At 42.3% G+C, this 23,314-nt stretch overlaps 1 protein-coding gene across 3 annotated transcripts in view; it reads left to right on the top strand.

Moving 5' to 3' along the window:
- gnao1a (guanine nucleotide binding protein (G protein), alpha activating activity polypeptide O, a) overlaps positions 1-23,314 on the top strand; it is a 276,918-nt gene that overhangs the window by 229,994 nt on the left and 23,610 nt on the right. For 2 of the 3 annotated variants that reach the window (XM_073069773.1, XM_073069771.1), the window contains exons 5-6: positions 5,756-5,884; positions 12,443-12,572. In XM_073069773.1, the coding sequence (XP_072925874.1) occupies positions 5,756-5,884; positions 12,443-12,572 (259 nt within the window). Of the gene's footprint in view, positions 1-5,755; positions 5,885-12,442; positions 12,573-22,426; positions 22,581-23,314 lie in introns of all 3 variants that reach the window. The other variant, XM_073069772.1, reaches the window with a different exon arrangement.

The following is a 23,314-nucleotide window of genomic DNA, read 5'->3' as shown; positions in this document are numbered from 1 at the left end:
TGTATTTATATTCCAGTCCTCTTGAAATGAATGCTAACATCGCATTTGCCTTCCTCACCACTGACTCAACCTGCAAGTTAACCTTTAGGGAATCCTGCACGAGGACTCCCAAGTCTCTCTGCATCTCTGATTTTTGAATTTTCTCCCCATTTAGAAAACAGGCCACACCTTTATTCCTTTTGGCGAAGTGCATAACCACACATTTCCCTACCTTATATTCTATCTGCCACTTCTTTGACCGTTCCCCCAAACTGTCCAGGTCCTACTGCAGTTTCCTCAGCACTACTTGCCCTTCCACCTATATTTGTATCATCCGCAAACTTGGCCACAGAGCCACCAATTACTTCATCCAAATCATTGACATACAACATGAAAAAAGTGGTCCCAACACTGACCCCTGTGGAATACCACTAGTCACCAACTGCCAACCAGAAAAGGCCCCTTTTACTCCCATCCTTTAACTCCTGCCAGCCAACCAATCTAATATCCATTCTAGAACCTTTCCCATAATACATTGGGCTCCTTTCTTGTTAAGCAGCCTCATGTGTGAGTCAAAGGCCTTCTGAAAATCCAAATAAACAACATCTACTGATTCTTCTTTGTATATCCTGCCTGTTATTTCCTCAAAGAATTCCAATAGATTTGTAAGGCAAGATTTTCCCTTTAGAAAACCATGCTGACACAGGCCTATTTTTAACATGTGCTTCCAAGTACCCCTTAATAATAGACTCCAATATCTTCCCAACTACTGAAGTCAGACTAACTGGCCTATAATTTCCTTTCTTCTACCTCCCTCCTTTCTTAAAGAGTGGAGTGACAGTTGCAATTTTCCAGTCCTCTGGAAACATTCCAGAATCTACTGATTCTTGTAAGATCATTACTAACGCCCCTCACATCCCTTCAGCCACCCTGGAATGTTGTCCATCCGGTCCAGGTGACTTATCTACCATCAAATATCTACCATCAGACCTTTCAGTTTCCCAAACATCTTCTTGGGATCCTGCACCAAACGGATTTTCCCAATCCACCTGCCGATTGAAATCTCTAAAGATTATCACACCATTGCCTTTTTTACACTAATTTTCTATCTCCCATTATAACTTGCAGCTGTCATCCTGGCTACTGTTCAGAGGCCTGTATGTAAATCCCACCGGGGTCTTTTACCCTTGAAGTTTCTTAACTTTACCCGCAAGGATTCTACATTGTCTAATCCCATGTCACCTCTTTATAAATGTTTGATTTCATTTTTTACCAACAGAGCCACCCCACCTCCTCTGCCTACCTGCCTGTCCTTTCTGTGCTCCTGGACATTAAGCTCCCAGCTATGATCTTCTTTCAGCCACGACTCAGTGATGCTCATAACGTCATACCTGCCAATCTCTAACTGCACTATAAGATAATCTACCTTATTCCATATACTGCATGCTTTCAACTATAACATCTTTGGTCCTGTATTCATCAACTTTTTTGATTTTGACCCCCTGTTATGCTTTAACTCGTCCCGTTGACTGCAGTTTTGCCCTGTCCTTCCTCACGGCTTTACATCACACTGCATCTACTTGTATATCAACTGCTCATCCTCAGCCCTGTCACTCCAATTCCCATCCTCCTGCCAAATTAGTTTAAGTCCTCCCCAACAGCTCTAGCAAACCTGCCTGCAAAGATATTGGTCCCCCTCAGGTTCAGGGGTAACCTGTCTTTTTTGTCCAGGTCATACCTTCCCAATGATTCAGAAATCTGAAACCCTGTCCCCTGATGCACCAATTCTGCAGCCAAACATTCTCCTATTCTTACCCTCACTGACACATGGCAGCAATCCAGAGATACTACACTGGAGATCCTGCTTTTCAGCTTCCTGCCGCACTTCCCATATTCTCTCTTTAGGACCTCCTCCCTTTTCCTACCTATGTATCAGAATGTACCACAACATGCAGCTGTTCAGCCTCTGCCTTTACAAATGTTGAGGACCTGATCCGAGATCTCCTTGCCCCTGGCAACATACCATCTGGGTGTCTCTTTCACATGCTGAGAATCTGCTTTTTGCTCCTTTAATTATGGAATCCCCTAACACTATTCTTCTCCACCTTTCCCTTCTGAGCCACAGCGCCAGACTCGGTGCCAGAGACCTGGCCACTGCAGCTTTCCTCTGGTAGATCATCCCCTCCCCCAATAGTATCCAAAGCAGTGTACTTCTACTATTGAGGGAAATGGCCACAGGATACTCTGCACTGGCTGCCTGTACCCCTTTCCCTTTCCAGATTGTCACCCAGTGACTTGCCTCCTGCAAGTTAAGCTGACTACCTCCCTGTAGCTCCTATCTAGCACCTCCTCATTCTCCTTACTGAACCAAAGGTCATCGAGCCACAGCTCCAGATCCTTAACGTAGTCCCTAAGGAGATGCAATTTGATGCACTTCATGCAGGTGTAGTTATCAGGGAGACTGGAGATCTCCCAATTTTCCCACATCTCACACAAGGAACATAACACTAACTCTGGACCCAGTCTCAGTGCACTAGCTATGTACTAACAGTAAAAAAATACAATTGCTAGAAACTTTGCAACATACACAAAATGCTGGAGGAACTCAGCAGGTCAGGTAGCATCTATGGAAAAGAGTAAACAGTTGCATTTCGAGCCGAGACGCTTCATTAGGAGACCTTCACCTGTGCTTGCCCCAGTTTGTTCTCGCCTGAGCCAGTTGAACCAAAGCCGGACAGCTGTAACAATGCCCCCCTCATGTAATGGCCACTCCAACAATGGCCATGTGCAGTGGAACAGATGGGTGTGATGTACTTGGATTTCCAGAGAACTTTCAAAGAGGTGCCACATAAAAGACTTATCCATAAGGATGAATAGAGTTGGGGGTGATATATTAGCAAGGATAGAGAATTGGTTAACCAATAGAAAGCAGAGAGTTGGGATACATGGGTGTTACTCTGGTTGGCAATCCATGGTGAGTGGTGTCCACAGGGGTCAGTGCTGGGCCAGCAACTGCTCACGATATACATTAACGATCTGGAAGAGTGGACCGAGTATAGTGTATCGAAGTTTGCTGATGACACTAAACTGAGTGGGAAAACAAATTGTGCAGAGGATACAGAGAGCCGCAGAGAGATATAGATAGGTTAAGTGAGTGGGCAAGGGTCTAGCAGATGGAGTACAATGTTGGTAAATGCAAGGTCATCCACTTTGGAAGGAAAAATGAAAGAGCAGATTATTATTTAAATAGTAAAAGACGGCAGCATGCTGCTGTTGAAGGGACTTGGGAGTGCTTGTGCATGAATCACAAAAGGTTGGTTTGCAGGTGCAGCAGGCTATCAAGACGACAAATGGAACACTGGCCTTCATTGCCAGAGGGAATGAACTTAAGAGCAGGGAGGGTGTGCTACAACTGTGTTGGGTGAGGCCACATCTAGAGTACTGTGTGCAGTTCTGGTCTCCTTACTTGAGGAAGGATATACTGGCTTTGGAGGTGATGCAGAGGAGGTTCACCAGGTTGATTCCAGAGATGATGCCACCTGCACTAATCTCAGACACAGGAGATTTTGCAGATGCTGGAAATCTTGAACAACACACACAAAATGCTGAAGGAACTGAGCAGGCCAGGTAACATCAATGTAGAGGAACAAACTTTTGACATTTCAGGCCAAGAACCTTCATCAGGACTTGGTCCAGTAGACATGAGGCCAGGGGAGGAAAAAAAACAGAGGTCATGGGTTAAGGGTGAAGGGGGAAAAGTTTAAAGGGAACATTAGGGGGGCTTCTTCACACAGAGAATGGTGGGAGTGTGGAATGAGCTGCCAGATGAAGTGGTGAATGCGGGCTCACTTTTGACATTTAAGAAAAACTTGGACAGGTACATGGATGAGAGGGGTTTGGAGGGATATGGCCCAGGGTGCAGGTCAGTGGGACTAGGCAGAAAAATGGTTCAGCACAGCCAAGAAGGGCCAAAAGGCCTGTTTCTGTGCTGTAGTGTTCTATGGTTCTGTGGTTCTATGATGTTGTAGCGGATCAAAGCAGATAAACTGAAGGCAGTGACAATTGTCTGTCTCACTAATTATGGTCATGCAGATGCAGGGTCTCCACCTGAAACATTGACTTTTTATTCCTCCCCTGATATGGAGAGCTCCACCAGCATTTCGTGTGTGCTACACAAATCCCCAAATGCCTGCACATACCCTCTACTCCCTGCCAGTCTCGTTGCCCCTCAAACATCACGGTTGTATCTGTTTCTTTTAACACCATCCTCTCATTGCGGAGTGAGGGTGGTCTTACAGACAGAAGTGGGTAACTCGCTCTTGCAGTGGTTGCAAATACTCACTCAGAATACTGTGTACTTCACTCGATTGCTTTCAGTTGCATGAATGTTTTAAATTAATGTTTATATTAATTCCACTGTTAGGAGTAAGTCGCTGAGAAATGCCCATTATTTAAGAACATAGAATGTTGCTGTCTGTAAGGAGTTCGTACATTCTCTCTGTGACTGCGTGGGTGTCCTCCGGGTACTCCGGTTTCCTCCCACATTCCAAAGACATACGGGTTAGTGGGTTAATTGTCCACTAGGGTGTAACTGGGCAGCGAGGGCTTGTTGGGCCGGAAGGGCCTATTACCGTGTTACATCTCTAAATAAATAAAAATAAGAAGACTACAGCACAGTACAGGCCCTTCAGCCCATTATGTTGTGCTGACCTTTTAACCTTGTCTAAAATCAATCTAACCCTTCCCTCCTACATAGCCCTCTAGTTTCTTAAATGTGGTTAAGAAGGCATACAGTGTATTGGCTGTCATCAATCGTGGGATTGAATTTAGGAGCCGAGAGGTAATGTTGCAGCTCTATAGGACCCTGGTCAGACCCCACTTGGAGTACTGTGCTCAGTTCTGGTCGCCTCACTACAGGAAGGATGTGGAAGCCATAGAAAGGGTGCAGAGATTTACAAGGATTGGGGAGCATGCCTTACGAGAATAGGTTGAGTGAACTCGGCCTTTTCTCCTTGGAGCAACGGAGGATGAGAGGTGACCTGATAGAGGTGTATAAGATGATGAGAGGCATTGATCGTGTGGATAGTCAGAGGCTTTTTCCCAGGGCTGAAATGGTTGCCACAAGAGGACACAGGTTTAAGGTGCTGGGGAGTAGGTACAGAGGAGATGTCAGGGGTAAGTTTTTTACTCAGAAAGTGGTGAGTACGTAGAATGGGCTGCCAGCAACGGTGGTGGAGGTGGATACGATAGGGTCTTTTAAGAGACTTTTGGATAGGTACATGGAGCTTGGGAAAATAGAGCACTATGGGTAAGCCTAGTAACTTCTAAGGTAGAAGTTGTTCGACACAACTTTGTGAGCTGAAGGGCCTGTATTGAGCTATGTTTTCTATGTTTCTATGTCCCTAATGTACCTGTCACAACCACCACCCCGGCAGTGCACTGTGCTTTTGTCACATCCTCAAAGAATTCAATTGGGCTGGTGAAACACAACCTGCTCCTTATAAAGCCATGATGACCATCCATAATCAGACAAATCCTCGTAGATCCTGTCTCTAAGAATCTTCATCGATAATTTTCCCACCATTGACTCACTGGTCTATGATTCCCAGGGTTAACCCTACCCCCTTTCTTGAACAAAGGAACAACATTTATGATTGATCTCCAATCACAGAGACGACTCCTGAGACTTCACATAACTGTGGACCCATCCTTGAACTGTCGAACACTTCCTGTGCAGTTTAAGGGCTTCCTTGTAACATCCTTCTTTCTCTTACAGTTACTTAGACAGCTTAGATCGAATTGGAGGGAGCGATTACCAACCAACAGAGCAGGACATCCTCCGAACTAGAGTGAAGACCACTGGAATCGTAGAAACCCACTTTACATTCAAAAATCTGCACTTCAGGTGAGTCCAGTTAGATGGCATGCAGTCACACGGAGGAGTTTCTTCCTGTCGTCTCAGTGGAGCGTTAAGCAACTGGAATCAGTTAGATGTGAGGGAATCTTAAGGAGTGAACGTGTTTAATGTGAGAATTATACTGTGCCTGTAGTAAAAGAGACTTGAACCTTTTGCTGTCATCATGGTGACAAAGTACTGTGGTATTTACTGGACACCCAACAGGGCTCTCCACTCATTGTGTAGATATAATTAGTAGATTAACATCTCCTGTAGGTAGTAACCTTTCTTCATGATCAGAGGGAGTCAAGACTTCACCAAATGCTCATGTACCCCACCATACCAGTTGCATTTTATGGGTACAAAGAGTTCAAATATTGTTTGTTGAAGAAGAGGGAATCACTAAGACTGGTCTCCTTTATTCTGAAGTTAATGCAATGAAAACAGACAGTTGAATCCAGATGTTGCTGTTACTCCAATATTTATCCTGCACCAATGTGTGGGCTAAACAAAGGAAAGATCCAAAACCACCCCAGCCCCTGGCCATTCAAGGACAGTGGGGGAAAGGATGTGGAACAAAGGAGGGAAGCACTGTGTGTTAGCAGCACCCATGAGACTAGACTCCTTGACTTCAGATGATACTATCCTGGGGATGTTTTGTAGAAGAGGAAGAGGAGGGGACAAATGGTGGCTCTATAGCCCAGCTAGTGGTACAGCTGCCTTGTGGCTTTTGCGACCTGGGCCTAACGTCTGTGTGTAGTTTGTGACCAAATGGTTGTTCCCTGGATGCTCTACTTCCCTCCCAAATCGCAAAGACATGCAGGTTGTTTCGGGTTGTCACTGGGGGGTAGGTTGTGGTAGAGTCTGGGGGAAGAGGATGAGAATGTTGCAAGAATCAAATGAGCTTAGTGCAGATGGTGCTCAGTGGTCTTCGTGACTTCATGAAAGGAGAAATTGTTCACAACTAAGAAGAAGGGGAAAGAAAGCACTGCTGGAGAGGTGCTGGCTACAGGGGACAGTGTAACTAGTCACTGGCTACAGGGGACAGTGTAACTAGTCACTGGCTACATGATGGAGGAGAATCAATGGAGAAGGACAGTTCAAGGCTGGGTAAGGGTTAAGGAGAGCTGGCACGCCTGAACTAATAGCATTTAGACTTCCGTTGGTGCATTTTCACTGCTGTACACTGATCCAGCCAGGGAGGTATAGGCATGGACTTGAGACGATTTTGTAACAATACAGCCCATTCTTTCAGCTGCCCTTATATTTAAAAGCAAAACAAAAGTTTCTCAAGTCTGCTCCACCATCTGACCACTCTCTTTTCTGTTCCCCATAATCCTTGATGCACCTGTCTATCAATGATATGCCTGTATTAGCCCTGATTATAGTCAATGATGCTGACTCCAAGGCTGTATCAAGGATTCTGAGAGAAGAAATTCCTCCCTATATTCACCTTTAACAGGTGGCCTATATTCTGCAAGAAGGGCCCCTTGTTCAGGATTCCTTTAGAAGTGGAAGCAACCTCTCTGTGAGGACCATGTCAATCTTATATGTCTCAATTAGACCCCCTCCTTCTAAACTGAAATGAACATAGGCCCACCCGATGAACCTCCTTCATCAGCCATCAACCAACTGAATCTTCCTTGAATTGCCTCCTGTGTGTGGACATTCCTGCTTAAGTAGACCAAATTTTGCACAGTACTCCAGATATCCAAATCAGAATCAATTTTAATTATCACTCACATAGGTTGAGAAGGTTGTTATATGGTGGTAGTATGGTGCAAGACATAAATTACTATAAATTACAATTATATATAAAATAATAATGTGAAAAGAAAGCAAAATTAGTGAGGTAGTATTCACGAGTTGGTCCATTGTCTGTTCAGAAACCTGATTGCAGAGTGGAAGAATCTGTTCCTAAAACATTGAGCGTGTGTCTTCGGGCTCCTGTACCTCCTCATTGATGGTAGTAATAAGAAGAGGGCGTGTCCTGGTTGATGGGGGTCCTGAATGATGGATGCTGCCTTTTTGAAGCATCACCTTTTGAAGATGCGCTAGAGGTGGGGAGACTAGTGCCCGTGATGGAGCTGGCTGAGCTAGCAACCCTTTGCAGCTTTTTCTATCCTGTGCAGTGGCCCCTCCATAACAGACAGTGATACAGCCAGTTAGAATGCTCTTCACATTACATCTGAAGAAATTGCTAGTCTTTGGAGACATACAAAATCTCCTCAAACTCTTAATGAAATGTAATTCATCTATGTATGCAAATATATACAATAACTGAGAGACTTTCCTACACTTATACTCCATCTCCCTTGTAATACTGAGCAATCTAATTACTTACTGTACCTACGTTAGCTTTCTGTGTTTCTGCATGAGGGCACCAGGATCCCTCTGTGGCAAAACTGTGCAGTCCCCCTCCATGTAAGCAACGTTCCTTTCTTCCTGTCAAAGTGAGCAATTTCACATTTCCCTACATTATACTCCATCTGCAGGCCTCAGTTAACCTATCTATATTCCCATAGCAAACCACTGAAATCCTCCTCTCAGCTTCATTTTTAAGAGGTTTACTTCCATGACTTTTAACATACTATTTACATGGTTCTCAAATAAAAACATAACCACTTTGTCCAGGATATACTGTACACCAGCCTGTGTGGCACCTTTCCAGGTGTGCTCTCTTTCCAGGAATACCCAGGTATGGCCACACCCTCTGAACTTATTTTCCGACCCTAACTACCTGGACCATAAGACATAGGAGCAGAATTAGGTCATTTGGTCCATCAGTCTCCACCATTTGATTATGGCTGATTTATTATTCCTCTCAACCCCATTCTCCTGCCTTCTCCCCCTAACCTTTAACACTCTTTTAATCAAGAACCGATCAAACTACCCTTTAAGTATACCCAAAGGCATGGCCTGCACATCTGTCTGGGGCAATGAATTCCACAGATTCAGCACCCTCTGGTTAAAGAAGTTTCTCCTCATCTCTGTTCTAAAGGGATGTCCTTGTCTTTACTATCAGCACATTGGGCTACAGTGCAGTCAGTGCTGTCATTTCCATCATTTACAGCTACTGTAGATAGGTAATGCTCCAGCAATGACACTCTAGCACCCACTAGCTGCAGCAATTTATCCCAACTCTGTTTTCTATGAGTTAACCTTGCATGATGACTTTACGTAACACCTTACAGAATGTCTTCAGGGCATCCAAAATGGCACATTTGCTGCTAGTTTTATCCAGCATGCTCATTACATCCTCAAAGAACTCTAATAAATCCAATAAGCATTATTTTCCTTTCCTAAAACCAATTTGACTTTGCTTGTTCATGCTAAGATGTTCTAAGCATCTTTCATTGTAATAGATTTCCCAATGACAGACATTAGACAGACAATCCTATAATTTCCAGCTTTCTGACTCTGTCATTCCTTGAATGAGGAGATTACATTTGTGTTTTTATTTTAAATCCTCTGAGACCTTTCCTGGATCTGGAGAATGTTGGAAGCTCACACACAATGTATCCACTTTACCTGCACCCCCTTCCTTTCGACAGCCCAAGATGCAAATCATCAGGCCCAGCAGACTTATCAGCCTTCACTCCACAAATAATTGTTTCTCCCATAAGTGGCATCAGTTTAAATTGCACCCTCCTTTTATGTCTCGACATCAGCCACTCTTACTGGGATGCTAATATTGTCTTTTACCATGAAACTGTTTGTTCAAAGTCTCTGCCATTTTCTTCACATTATTAATTCACAGGTCTCCATCACTGAGGCCAGTGGCTGTTTTAACAGTTCTCTCCCTTTTCCATATTTATGGAAATTATTACTTTTCTCATTTTTCCCACTGGATCTCATTATCCTGTGTTTATCCTCCTATTCTCAGCATCCGTATTTTTTGTGGCTAGTTTCTAATTCTTCCAAGTCTCTGTTTTGCACTAATGTCTGAAACATTGTATGCCTTTTCTTTTAATTTTTTATCAACCACAACTCTCTTGGCTTGAATTACACTTCTCCAAGTGTCTTTATTTGCTTCAATGACAAGTATGGAATAGTTCCTTAAATATCTGCCGCTGCTTCACATTTTAAACTGGATTATTACTTGTAATGGTGGGATTTGAGCTCAAACCAGTACCTTAGTGCACCTCACAGTGTTCTGTACAGAACCAGTTCACTGAACAGGTGTACGCTCAGGATAGTAGAGGTGTCAGACCAGTCAACTGTTCTCTTGAGGTGGAGGGCCTCACACAAGGCCTGGTGTTTCAGGCTGTTTTTCATTCCCCAGGGTTGTCTTTGCATCTCAGAAGATTTTTCATTTCATTAAGTGATTTATTTTAAGAAATGATTGCGTCATTTTCTGAGTGACGGTTTGGGTACCTGCACATTGGAGATGATACGTACCATGGGAGTTGTTGGTGCGAGATTTTCGTTAATTAGCCTCTACAGGCACAGTCAGACTGCAGAATTTTGGTTAACCTTTTAAAGCATTGCCCATGATTTAATATAAAATATCAATATTTACATTTTAAAACAAAACTATATTATTTCCCAATATAAAAGGTAAATTTAACTTGCACAAACCAGTTCAGCATATTTACAGCAATTCAGCTTATAACACAGCTCTAATAGATTATTAGATACCAGACATTATGTGCCCAGACACAGAATGTAGTTTTCTCTGCTTCTTCTAGTTCCCTCAAATCTGAACCTACCCTCTCCTAAAACTGACTCTCAGCACCCCCTTTTTTAAGCAGCCTAAACTTGTGGCCATCACCTGCTCATCAACTTGCAGTTAGTGCACAGTTCCCGAAGCACGTGCAAAACCCATTGTGGTCTTCTGATTAATACTCACAAGCTTGTAACTGGATAACACTGCCATTGGCATTGCACACTGTTATTGGACTGGGATAGTGATATTTACTCCTGTGTACCGTTATTTCAGGATAGATTCTGATGAATGGCTGTGTGGTGCATCCTTGGGTTTTGCTCGAGGTTATTTTCTTGCATTATTCAAGTGCGGAAGGGACTTCTGCCTTTGTGGATTACATGTTGGAAGGAAGAGAAAGCCCAATGTACAGTAGCTTGTGAATTGTTTCTTCAGCGTTGCATTTATCTGGGCTGGAGTGCGGGTGCATTGTGACGATCCGGTTGTCCAGTGGTCTCACAGTCGTGTTCTGGCTTGTGTTCACTTCCTGTGTGACACTTCGCCACTCAGAATATACAGTTCATAGCTGCTCTATCTGCCTCATCCTTCTGGTAACTATTCCACTAGATTCCAGGATACTAATTTTCTCCCTTGTATTTCCCCACTGGAGCAAAATATTCCAAAGAATCTATTCCACCACCTCTCCTTGTGCTGCATGTGCACCTCACACAGTGAATTACAAGAGCACCAGCCTCCACCTCAGCCTTTTACTCAATAAGAACCCAGAGTTCAAAGTACATTTATTATCAAAGTATGTATCTGTCAGCACGTACTACTCTGAGAGTCATTGTCTTGCAGGCATTCACAATAGAACAAAGGATCAATTGAAAACAAAGGCTGACAAACAACCAATGTACAAAAGAAGACAAACTGTGCAAATACAAAAAAGACTAATAATAAGACTTGTAAGTAAATAATACCGAGGACACAGATTGTAGAATCCTTGAAAGTGAGTCCATAGGTAGTGAAATCAGTTCAGAGTTGAGGTGAGTGAAGTTATCCACTCTAGTTCAGGAGCCTGCTGGTTTATAGGATAAGAACTGCTCCTGATCCTGGAGGGATGGGAACGAAGGCTCCTATACCTCCTTCCCAGCGGCAACAGGGAGAGGAGAGCTTAGCCTGGATGGAGGAGGTCCTTGATGATGAATGTTCCTTGTAAATGTGCTCAGTGGTGGGGAGGGATTTTCCTGCAATGGCACGGGGCTGTATCCACTGTTTTCTGTGGTGACCTCAACAAAAGTCTCTTAAGATCTCCAGCTGATGAAGAGACATTGGTCTGGAGAAAAGGAATAAAGTTAGAATGAAGAGTTCAGTGGAAGGACACTCCACCCATCTGACCCATGCAGCCGCTGATGTTTTCACACAAGCCTCGCCCATTCCTCTTCTGTCACCACATTCAGCACTAGCTTCCACTTAATGTGCCTTTCATAATTATTTCAATCGTCCTGTATCCTTCCAAATTACAACCGTATTTCTCCTGCATAGGGCCATATTTGGGTTCCCCCACATCCACGTCCCTATATTTTCTGTGTTCCTATCAAACCCGAGGTACTCTCCCCAGGATTGGCTACAACTGTGAAATTCTTAAAGTGAGGTCAGCCACTGAGCCCAATTCTAAGATTAATAAGTCATCCCTAGTATAAGTTGGACTCGACCTCACAGTCTTTGATCTTGCACTTTATCTTTTACCTGCACTTCATTTTCTCTGTGGCTGTTACACTTTATTCTGCATTGCTACAGCTTTACCTCGTTCTGGCTCAATGCACAGTGTAATGATTTGATCTGTATGAACAGTATGCAAGACAAGCCCTTCGCTGGATTTCAGTACATCTGGCAATGATAATCCAATTGCTGTTTCGCAGGCTGTTTGATGTGGGAGGTCAAAGATCAGAGAGGAAGAAGTGGATCCACTGCTTTGAAGATGTGACAGCAATTATTTTCTGCGTGGCACTGAGTGGCTACGACCAGGTGCTCCATGAGGATGAGACCACGGTGAGTAGGTCCAAGGGAACAAGGCAGCCTGGCAGATGATGGGGTGCGCATGTGCATTGCCATCAGGCAGCTGCAGAGTACCCGCTGAAGGGCAGAGTCATGGTTTCACTACAACGTTTGTGTGTGTGTGCGTGAGTGTATGGTCTGTGCACTAATGTTCTCCAGTTACGTAATTAAAACTGTGGGAGTGAAACGACAATCAATTCTGCCTTTTCACATGGAGAATCAGAGGACTGAAGGGAGGGTGAAATAGTGGTTTACCAGCTGTTTTGCAGAAGTATTGAACTCTAACTTGCATTTTATTTTTAGTGGTGTGAATTCCTGTGAGAGATGGATTGTTGCCTCTGCTGATGTCTGTGAGGTACTGAGTAGACATAATGGTTCATCTTGTGTTTTTATTTTTATCCGTTACTCTGGAATGTGCTGCCTCAGGTTTCGCATCCTCTTCCCAGGTTAAACTTGTTATTCTTCGTTATCCATTCAAAAGAAAAATTATTTGTTTCGTGACATACTGCAGATCAGTATTTTCTCTTGAAACATTTTTGATATAATGAAAATGGCAAGAAAACGACTGACTTTATATTAAGTAATTTCAGAAATAGAGCTTAAAGTAGAAACAGTTTTGCTTAGTGGTGTAAGCATCTACCTAATTGGCTTTTGCTCCTTTTATAATCCCGTTCCAGGGTCCTCTAACCAATCTAATTACTAATTCAAAAGGAAATATCTTCCTGGAAAAATACTGTATTATGTTAAATACATATGCAGGCTTTCTATGGCAACATATTCCAGTTGATGCAGGAGGTGTATAGGTAGGACTATCAGAGAGAAGTGGGTTATCCTACTGCAACCTCTTATCGCCATTACTTCTCTCCTCTGCCTCCACGCACAATGAGCTGGTTAAAGGAGTTGTAAGTCAGCAGTTTTTCTACCAAGACCTCAATGGTAGAGCTGATGACACATCACAACGGCAGTGAAGGTCGCGGAAGACTTCAGCAGTGAAGGGTCACCAGTCATCTTGCATTCCATGCCACCGCGACCCTGACCCCAATCTGTCAAAGATCATGTGGTCCATCAGCCTCGCCACGTTCAACAAAATAACACACAGCTCTTCTCCATTAAGGAAATCCACTCTGACATCCCAGATTAAGTCTTGTAGTGATCAAAATGTGGCAAAGGGGGCAGGGTTGTGAAGTCTGGAGGCCCCTCAGAATTTGTGGATCCTCGATCAGCCACCAATAGGAGAGCACCATACTCGACTGCAGTGATTCCTGGGTGAAAGTGCACATTTTACTGGGCATGTTTTATTATATCATTTCATCTAAAATTAATCAAAAGCTGGAGATGGTCTGTATTGATGTGTTCACTGCTGTTACTCACCGGTACGTTGTTCTATTCTGAGCAGGCCGGCTGCTGACACATGATCTGCCCTCAAACTGTACTCTACAATGAGTTTTTGATGCATTGGAGAGTTTCCCCTGCAGAACACAGGATGCAATTGCATTTTACCATAACCTGTCCTATGAATTTTGATACAAGCCCAAGTGATCCAGCAACTTTCGACTTTCCTACTGACAGCCTGTGATTCCATTTATACTGTTACTTAGCTGTTGGCTCCACCAACATGTCATCTGGCATTGCCAAGCACGAGGAGAGATCATGGAGCGTGGTCCTCAAACCTGTCTTTTTCTCCCATGTGCTGAATATAATCACCACCTCAGGCCAAACTTTCAAGATTCAACATTCAGACTTATTCATCGAAACAATAGTGAAGTGTGTTGTTTGCATTAACAACCAACACACCCGGGAATGTGTTGGGGGCAGTCCGCAAGTGTCGCCCACATTCCAGCACCAACATAGCATGCCCACAATGCTTGGGAGAACAATGCAAAACACAACAAAGCAGAACAAAACATGCAACAACACAACAGCAAAACTAGCCCTCTTCCCCCCTCCCACCCACCCATGCACATACACAGAACTCCAACCCCTTCCAACTTAATAGACAATCTAATTGACAACGATAAGGTGAAGGAATCACCTGGTGTTATAACGTAGTGACCTCGGCAATCATCGGATACTTGCAGCTTTTCAGAAGAGTTTATGTAATGATGAAGGGTTCTCGTCACCACAAAAGCCATAGTTACTGGTAACAATATTCCTTCACTAACTCTTAAAATTAATATTTAATTTAACACAGCTGTTATTAGGAGAATAGAAGTGATGGGATCATGTTGAGAGTATAGTATTCTGGGGAATTTATCACAATGATTTTCATTAACCAAGTATAGCTGTGCAGAAGCAAAATCAGCAATATTTTAGTTCAAGTCGGTTGCCAAGTAACAATTATTCCTTTCTGCAGAATAGTGTACAAGTGGAGGAAACATTCAAAGAAGGTAGTTAAGTAAAGTTCATTTGTTTTTCACAAGGGGATCAGAATATGAGGAAGGACATTAAGTATTATTAATAGGGTTGGTTGTTCTTTCAGGCTTATTATCACTGACTGTATCTTATGAAATTATTGCAGAGCAGTGCAAAGACATAAATCTATAAATTACACAATAAGTACACAGTTCAAATAAAAGAAATAAGGAAATTGTGTTCAGGGGTTCTTGGTCTGATCAGAAATCTGATGGCAGAGCATGGAACGTAGAAGACCTCAGCACAGTACAAGCCCTTAGCCCCATGATGTGCTGACCTTTTAACATACTACTCCTGAATAAAGAATTATTTGCAAACGGCTGTTCTTAAATAGTAAATTGTGGGTGTCCGGTATCTTGTACTTGCTCCCTGATGGCAGTAACACAAAGAAGGCATGTCCCCAATCGGATGGTGAAAGTCTTTAATGATGACATTGCCTTTTGAAGATGTCCTTCACGATGGGGAGGGTTGAACCCATGATGGGATGAGCTGAATCTACAGCCCCTTGTGATCCTGTGCAGTGGAGGTTGGATACCAGACTGTGATCCAACTAGTGATCATGCTCTCCACCATACAGCTGTAGAGATCTGCAAGAGTCGTTGGTGCCATACCAAATCTCCTCAAACTCCTAATGAGGTAGAGCTGCTGCCATGCCTTCTTCATGATTGAGTCGATGTGTTGGGCCCAGGATGGATGTTGACACCCAGAAACTTGAAGCTGCTCACTTTTCCACTGCTGGCTCCTCAGTGAGGACTGCAACTGAATCTTCGATGATGCCATTGAGATGCAGATGTAGGCTGAACTGTCCTTACTGTAGCCAGCAATTCCACAGGGAAGCGCCAAGAATCAGCCTTCTGCACTGAAGTAAGTTCTGAACTTACCAAGACTTACTGAATGACATCTGTCACTGCATTCCAGCATATTACATGGGTGAATCAGCCCTCACATTTCACACTTGGCATAGAATAGGAAGCTCTTTTCATTTGAATGGAGATTCTTGGCCTGCAGAAAGGAAATAAAGTGATATTTTTAAGTACAAGAGATCCTACAGATGCTGGAAATCCAGAGCACTCTCACAAGATGCTGGAGGATCTTTTTAAGGTTCAAAGCTCACATGACCTTGGAACTTTGAGCCAAAAACATACGTTCAGAGATCTCCATCCAGTCATGGTGAATGTCAGCTATTTGTAAAAACTATTTTAATCTAGTTAAAAGTCCTTAAGTAACTTGGTGAATTTTATTAGACTCTGAATCAGTTTTTTAAAATCACTGGCATACGGTATGTCATTCTTTCTTCTCCAGCCCTTGATCCTTCCCACCCAGCTGGCTTCACCTATCACCTTCCAGCAAGCCATTTTCCCCTCCCCTCCCCATGATTTAATTCAGGTATCTTCCCCTCCCCCCCGCTATCCCTATCCCTCTCATTCCTGAAGAAAAGTCTTTGCCCAAAATGTTTACTCTTCCCGCTGACCTGCTGAGGTCTTCCAGCATTTTGTGTGTGTCATGAAATAAGTTTCTTTGTTTTGCAATATAGTGCAAGACATAAAATTCTATTACCTGCTATATAAATAAACAGTTCAAAAGACAAATAATGAGGTAGTGTTCATGGGTTCATGGACCATTCAGAAATCTGATGGTGGAGGAGAAGAAGCTGTTCTTAAAATATTGAGTATGGATCTTCAGGCTTCTGTACCTCTTCCCTGATGGTAGTAATTCCCTGACAGTATGTCCCCTGTTGTGTATTTAAAATTTCAGTAACATGTCAGTAATATTGTGAATATGTTGCTTGATTATTCATTGTTTACATAATGCATTGCGGGTTATATGTAAAGTACGTAATGGCATACGTTATCACGCCACCACATGACACATTCACTTAAGGTAAAAAAAACTAAGACTCACCTTTCTTGAATCCCTTGTTTTTCTTCCAATTAGTTTTATTTTTGGAGTTACAAAATGTAACAGTGGCGACAAAGAAGTTTTAAGTGAACCCAAGACCTGTTGAAGCACTGTAAGACGTCTTGAGTTTTTAAAGGTGCAGCGAGAATTGTTTTTTAATTTTTTTTTAAACCACAGCATTTTTTTTTCCTTTGGAGCCGCACATTTATTTCACAAAAGGAAAGACGACTGAGTTAAAAAAAGGCAGACAATGGAAGAATTCACGGGTTCATTAACAGTGAGCATCAGGTGATAATAATCATAATTTCTTTTAAAAGCAGAAAGAGCTGGTTGCAAAGGAAAGACCAACATGTTCGATTGCACGAGATAACTGGAATATATATACTGAGCTAATTGAGCAGTATTTTAAAGCAAATGGAAGAGCCAATGAAAACAAGTACCAGTTTTGCTGAGTGCATTGAATTTAAAGGCAAACAGTTTGTTCTGAAGTTTAATTGCTCCAACCAAACTATGTTTTGCTGATTCCATGAAAGTATGCAGGAACATTTAGAACCAAAACCATTGTTGTTTGCAGAATGCTTTAAGTTTCATAAGCAGAATCAAAAGGAAGATAAGTCCATTTCAGTATGTGTGACTGAATTGAAGAAGTTGTCAGAGCTTTGTCAGTTCAGTATAGGCTTAATGGTGCACATAGAGAATCTATGTGGAATCTCACAAAAAAAAATCAAAATGGCTCCTAGCTGAAGTACAACTCACATTTAAAAGTGCATTTGAAATAGCTGTAGCCATGGAAACACCAGACAAAGACGCAATCGAGTTGCAGTCAGGAATGAAAGTGAACATGAAGAAAACTGCAGTGTCTAAACAGAAACTGGCCCAGCCAAACAAATTGTGCTGTTGTGGCTGGGGCTCACATGCATCAGAACAATGGAGGTTTAAAAGTGAAACTTGCAGAAAATGCAACAAAGTAGAGCATGTCAGGCAGACAAAAATAAGTGGACTGCACAGGGAAGAGAAAATGCTAAACAGTCAAGTTGCAGTTTCAAAAAGAACACTAATCTTTATGTGTTGGTGAAAAATACGATAATGATGAGTGTGACACAGGAGCGGGTAACCTTGAGGTTTGCGATCTGAAAACTAACAACAGACAAGCAATACAGCTTACAATAGAAGTGAATGGCAAATTAATTAAAATGGAATTAGACACTGGCTTAGCTGTATCAGTCATTCCGCTAAATGAGATTGAGCAGCATTTCAAAGATACTAAACTGAAGTCCGCAGATATCTAACTAAGAAGTTATACTGGACAAAAAATAACTGCTGTCAGAATGTCATTTGTAACAGTGAAATACAGCAACTAACAAGCCACATTGAACTTGTGTGTTGTAAAACAGGAGGGCCAGCACTGTGAGAATGTGAGTGGCTGAGACAACTACACTTGTTTGGAGACCTATCCACCATTTACATGGCACATCCTCTAACAATAGAGTCATCTGAAAGTGAATTAAGAAAGATATTGGGTGATGCCACAGCTATCTCCATACTGTACACCATCAACTGTTGCCCAACAGAGGGCAAGCAGGTGTCGGTACCAACCTCTGTGCCTCTGGTTGGAAAGGATATTAGTCCAAGGAAGGACCATGCTGCTAAGAAGAATCGTGAAAGTGACAAAATCAGTGGTCCGACAACAAAAGTTTTTGTAGGCAACATATTTACCATATTTGAGAAAACTTGTTAATCAGGCAGTTACTTGCTAAATGTGGGTTGGTTTTAAGCTGGAAGAGAGTTCAAAGAGCTTCTGGAAAGTTGCAGGCATTCAGGTTTTGTGAATATGAAGACCCAGAATCTACTCTGTGTGCCTTAGGGTCATTGCATGAACTTCAAGTAGATTATGTAGGGGGTGTGGCATGGTATTGTGGATGAGGAAACCAAGAGGACAGATCAGATCATAAAGGGAGCAATAGAAGGATTAATAAGAGAATACTCCTGTGAACTAAATGCACCTTCTCAAGATCAAGATGCACATCCTAGAAAGAAGAAAAAGCAAAAGAAAAAGAAAGAGTTGAAAAGGAGATAAAAACATGAATGAGAAAGTCAAAGGCGTGAAAGGGAGAAAGAATGTGAGAAGGATATATAGAGAGAAAGAAACCAGGATCGGGAAAGAAGTAGACCCAGAGAAAGAAATGCGCAGAGCTGTCAAAACCACTTCCTGCAATCCCACAGGCAACTCCTACAACCACCATGGACGAGGCCCCAAAACCTGAGATTGTTTCACAGCCACCGATCTCACCTGCCAAGCAGAGTGATCCTCTTTGTCAGGAAAGATGCTATCCCACAAGAGTAAAAAACCCTCTGGAGCAATTAAATCTGCAGACCTGAACAGGACAATTTACAATTTACTATGCTGTGGATGTCTATATAGTACTTGTATCATATAGTATACTCATATAAGTTGATATAATGCCCTTCCCTTGGACAACATCAGTGGCATGGAGAGGGGAGACTTACAGCATGGGCAACTGCCAATCTTCCATACAACCTTGCCCAGGCTTGTGCCATAGTCCATCGAGACTAACGGAGGCCTACATACACTATAGATACACTCTATATTGAATTGGAGGAAGGAGTGTTGTGTATTGAGTAATATTGTAAACTATTGTTTGATTCAACATTCTTTGTTGTTTACATAATGCATTGCTGGTTATATATAAAAGTACGTAAATGGCATACATCATCACGCCACCATGTGATGGTGCACGTCTCACTTAAAGTAAAAAAGAACTAACTAAGACTTGCATTCCTGGATTCCCTTGTTTTTCTTCCAATTAGTTTTTATGCTTTGGAGTTACAAAATATTACATTCCAGATGGTGAGGGTCTTTATGATGGACGCCACTTTCTTGATGGTGTTGCTTTCTTGAAGATGTCCTCAATGACATTTATTTATTTGACTGTTTGTATATCAGTGAAGCTATTTTTATATTATTTACATACTCTTTAATAGTTTATAAATGTTGCTGATTGTCAGAGACATTTAGAAACTGTTAAATTCCCTGACGACTTTGATGAGAGACAAAGCTCTGCCCACAGCTTTACCCTCTGTCTGGGGTGTACCTCAGGTACCTCAGCAGTGTACCTGTCACCTGAGACCCCTCTCACCATGGAACCTCTCCAAACACCTCCAGGATCCAGAGGCCCAGCGATATTCCGCCAGTGGATCAGTTGTGGAGACAGCGGCCAGCATAGCTCTGAGTAGTGGTCTGTGTCCAGCGGGATGTGGCCCATTGATCTCCCTGCCTTTTGCATAGAACAACTTGATCATCTAGGACATTTCTATTGAATAGCAAGGAGGAAGCATTTCCCCCAATTTCACATTCATGCGAGTTCTGATGGGCAGAAAACCAAAAGCTTATTATACCTGGGCATTGAACAGGTGTAACAATTAATAGAAACAATGTGTTACTCTGAAGGATGGGTTGGTTTGCAATAAATTTGAAATGTACGTATAGATGGATCTGACAGTATTTGAAAAGATGGGAAAAGATTTGATGTACTGACTTCATAATGCATCGACATGCAGCTAGACTACATCCAGAGGGGTAGTATTCATTTGCAAAATAGCCCCCTTAACCAGAATCAGAGTCAGAATTAAGTTCAATATCAGCGACACACACACACACACACACACACACACACACACACACACACACACACACACACACACACACACACACACACACACACACACACACACACACACACACACACACACACACACACACACACACACACACACACAATTAAAAAAGGCAAAATAGTGAGGTTGTGTTCAGAGGTTGGTTCATTGCCTGTTCAGAAACCTGATGGCAGAGGAGAAGTTGTTGTTCCTGAAACGATTTACATATTGAACTGATTGCTAAATTGCCACAAAACCAGTATGCGGCACGTCTCTAATTGGGATCACAACATGAACACAGAGCATGCTAACAGATAAATTTGATGAAACACTACAGAGTAGAGACCCTTCATCAGAACGGTGTGATTGTGGTATATTCCCGCAATATAATTCCTACTGGTGAAGTTTCAGTGTTGCTAATGACGGGGAGGGGGTGGTGTTCAGACAAAGTTTATCTTTGTCTATGACACTGATTGTTTGTATTCGCACTCTCGGCTTGGGCCTGGAGAAAAGAACTCATATGATCATTTCTGCAATAATGTGTCCTTCAAATCCTACCTCTTCTGAATTTTCAATTCAAATGGATGTAAGATGGGTGGGGGCTGTAGCAGGGGATTTCAGCTTCATCTCCCTTAAAGGGAATGTGTTGGTGGGTACAATGACAAGTAGGTACAAGTGCGAAATGGATTTTTGCACCGTGTGCAATGACCACAGCATGTCAACACAGTGAAGTAAACACTGTGGAATCATTATGTTCATCGGTGAGTAATATCATTTCAGTTGCATTACTTAATTACATATTTTATACTGAGAAACCGCAGATACAATATGCAATCAAACCATCGTGCTTGTATAAACATTAAATAGTTTCTGCCTAAATTCCACTTGATTGACCTGTCGGGCGTGCTGCATAGATGGTGGTTATTTTGGATTTCACTGAGACTTTTCAGTGACCTGTCCGTGTGCTCTGTGACCATCCCATGACTCTGGGTGTGCTTCATCCTCCTTTTTGTCTGCTCTCTGGGATCACGTCCTGGGTGAAACGAGGTGGCCCGGCAATTCCAGCCCCACACTTCAGCCTCTTGACACCGTCCCATCTCCGGCTGACTGTTGCAAACAAAATGCTAATAATGAGATTTTGAGAGACCAAACCGAGTTGGCAGGTATGAAACTTCTCTTGTCCAAGAATTGAAAGCAGCAGTGTGACCTCTGACCTGGATTTCAGTGGGAACTCTTTCCATCACTTTGTCCCAAATGAAAGGCTTGCAGACCTTCACCAAAATTGGTTATTTATTTTGCCTTTTTGCTTATCTTGTAAATCATGATTGTTTTTTTAATCAGTAATTTACATTATGGCAATAGTCTTTGTGAGCCGATGTGGCGCTCAGAGTCACCTCATAAAAATCTTTATTTCCTTCTCTCTGGCTCATCATAACCAACATTTAAATCTTTACAACGACAAAGTCTCAGAGGTCAGAAAGAGGTTAATCACTGGCTGTTTTCAAGTCTGAATTAATTCAAGGATCTCTTGACATCCTGGGTTAATGTGTCCATTGCACTCTGGTTGCAAGTTTCTGCATGGATTCTGAACCTAGAGATAGAGCAAGGCAGCAAGCCTTTGGCTGTAGTTCCCCAGTACATGCATGGTGCATGAATTATACCATTTATAATTAAATGACGTAAAAAAAAGAAGCAGTTATAACATTGTATTGTAAAATTTCAACGTAGCTTTGACCTACTGTAATTAACCTGCATTTAATATGTAAATAGTACAATTATATCTTTGCTAAGCTGCCAAGATAGAGATGTTGCGTTTCGCTCCAAGCATTTGGTATAACCATGGGTGATTCTTTCTATTGCAGAATCGCATGCATGAGTCATTGAAGTTATTCGACAGTATTTGTAACAACAAATGGTTTACAGACACTTCCATCATCCTTTTTCTCAACAAGAAGGACATATTTGAGGCAAAAATTAAGAAATCTCCATTAACTATCTGCTTCCCCGAATACACAGGTAACAAGTTCACAGCCATATCTCTAAGGGCCGGAGCAGAGAATAGTACAAAATTAATTAAAATCGTTAGCTAATTTGTTTGAAGTTATTTCAATTGAATTTATATTCTTTCAATGATGGCAAGAAGCATGTCAAGAGTTTATAATCTCCATGTTCAATAAATGAGCCAAATATTGTTGGCATTTGATGAAGTGTGAGGTGACTGAAATAACTAGTGTTCAGGGTGGAGTAGAGCACCAGGTAGTGCAGCTTCCTCACAGCTCCTGATCAGTGGTTCTGCCTATGTTGAGTTAGCTTGTTACACTGGATTGCAAATGTTTTTGAAAGTGTTGCTTCCTCAGAAATCTTTTGTAGTCATGACAGAACACTTGAAGCTGAATACAAACATAATTTCACATAGAAATTTAGAGAAAGAAGAAATTAACTTTAATTGAATATCATGTGTTTAATTGCATAAATAGTGCTGATGCTTTGCAATAGTTCAACTAAGCTAAATATGTTTTGTTGATGATTTTCGTTTGTGGACGGTGTCTAAGGATCCTTGCTTTGGTGTCCAACAATAATCAGCCAGCATTGACAGACTCCAGTTGCCCTGATACTGCTCCTCCATGACTACAATGTCCCGGTGAAACCTTTCACCATGCTTGTCACTGACAGTGCCAAGATTTGCAGGGAAGAAGTCTAAATGGGAATGCAGAAAAGGCATCTTTTGTGATATGTTGACTTCATGGTTT

Source organism: Hemitrygon akajei, chromosome 17 (genome assembly GCF_048418815.1).
Source record: "Hemitrygon akajei chromosome 17, sHemAka1.3, whole genome shotgun sequence".
Lineage (NCBI taxonomy): Eukaryota > Metazoa > Chordata > Chondrichthyes > Myliobatiformes > Dasyatidae > Hemitrygon > Hemitrygon akajei.
This window is presented reverse-complemented; position numbering and strand designations above follow the sequence as displayed.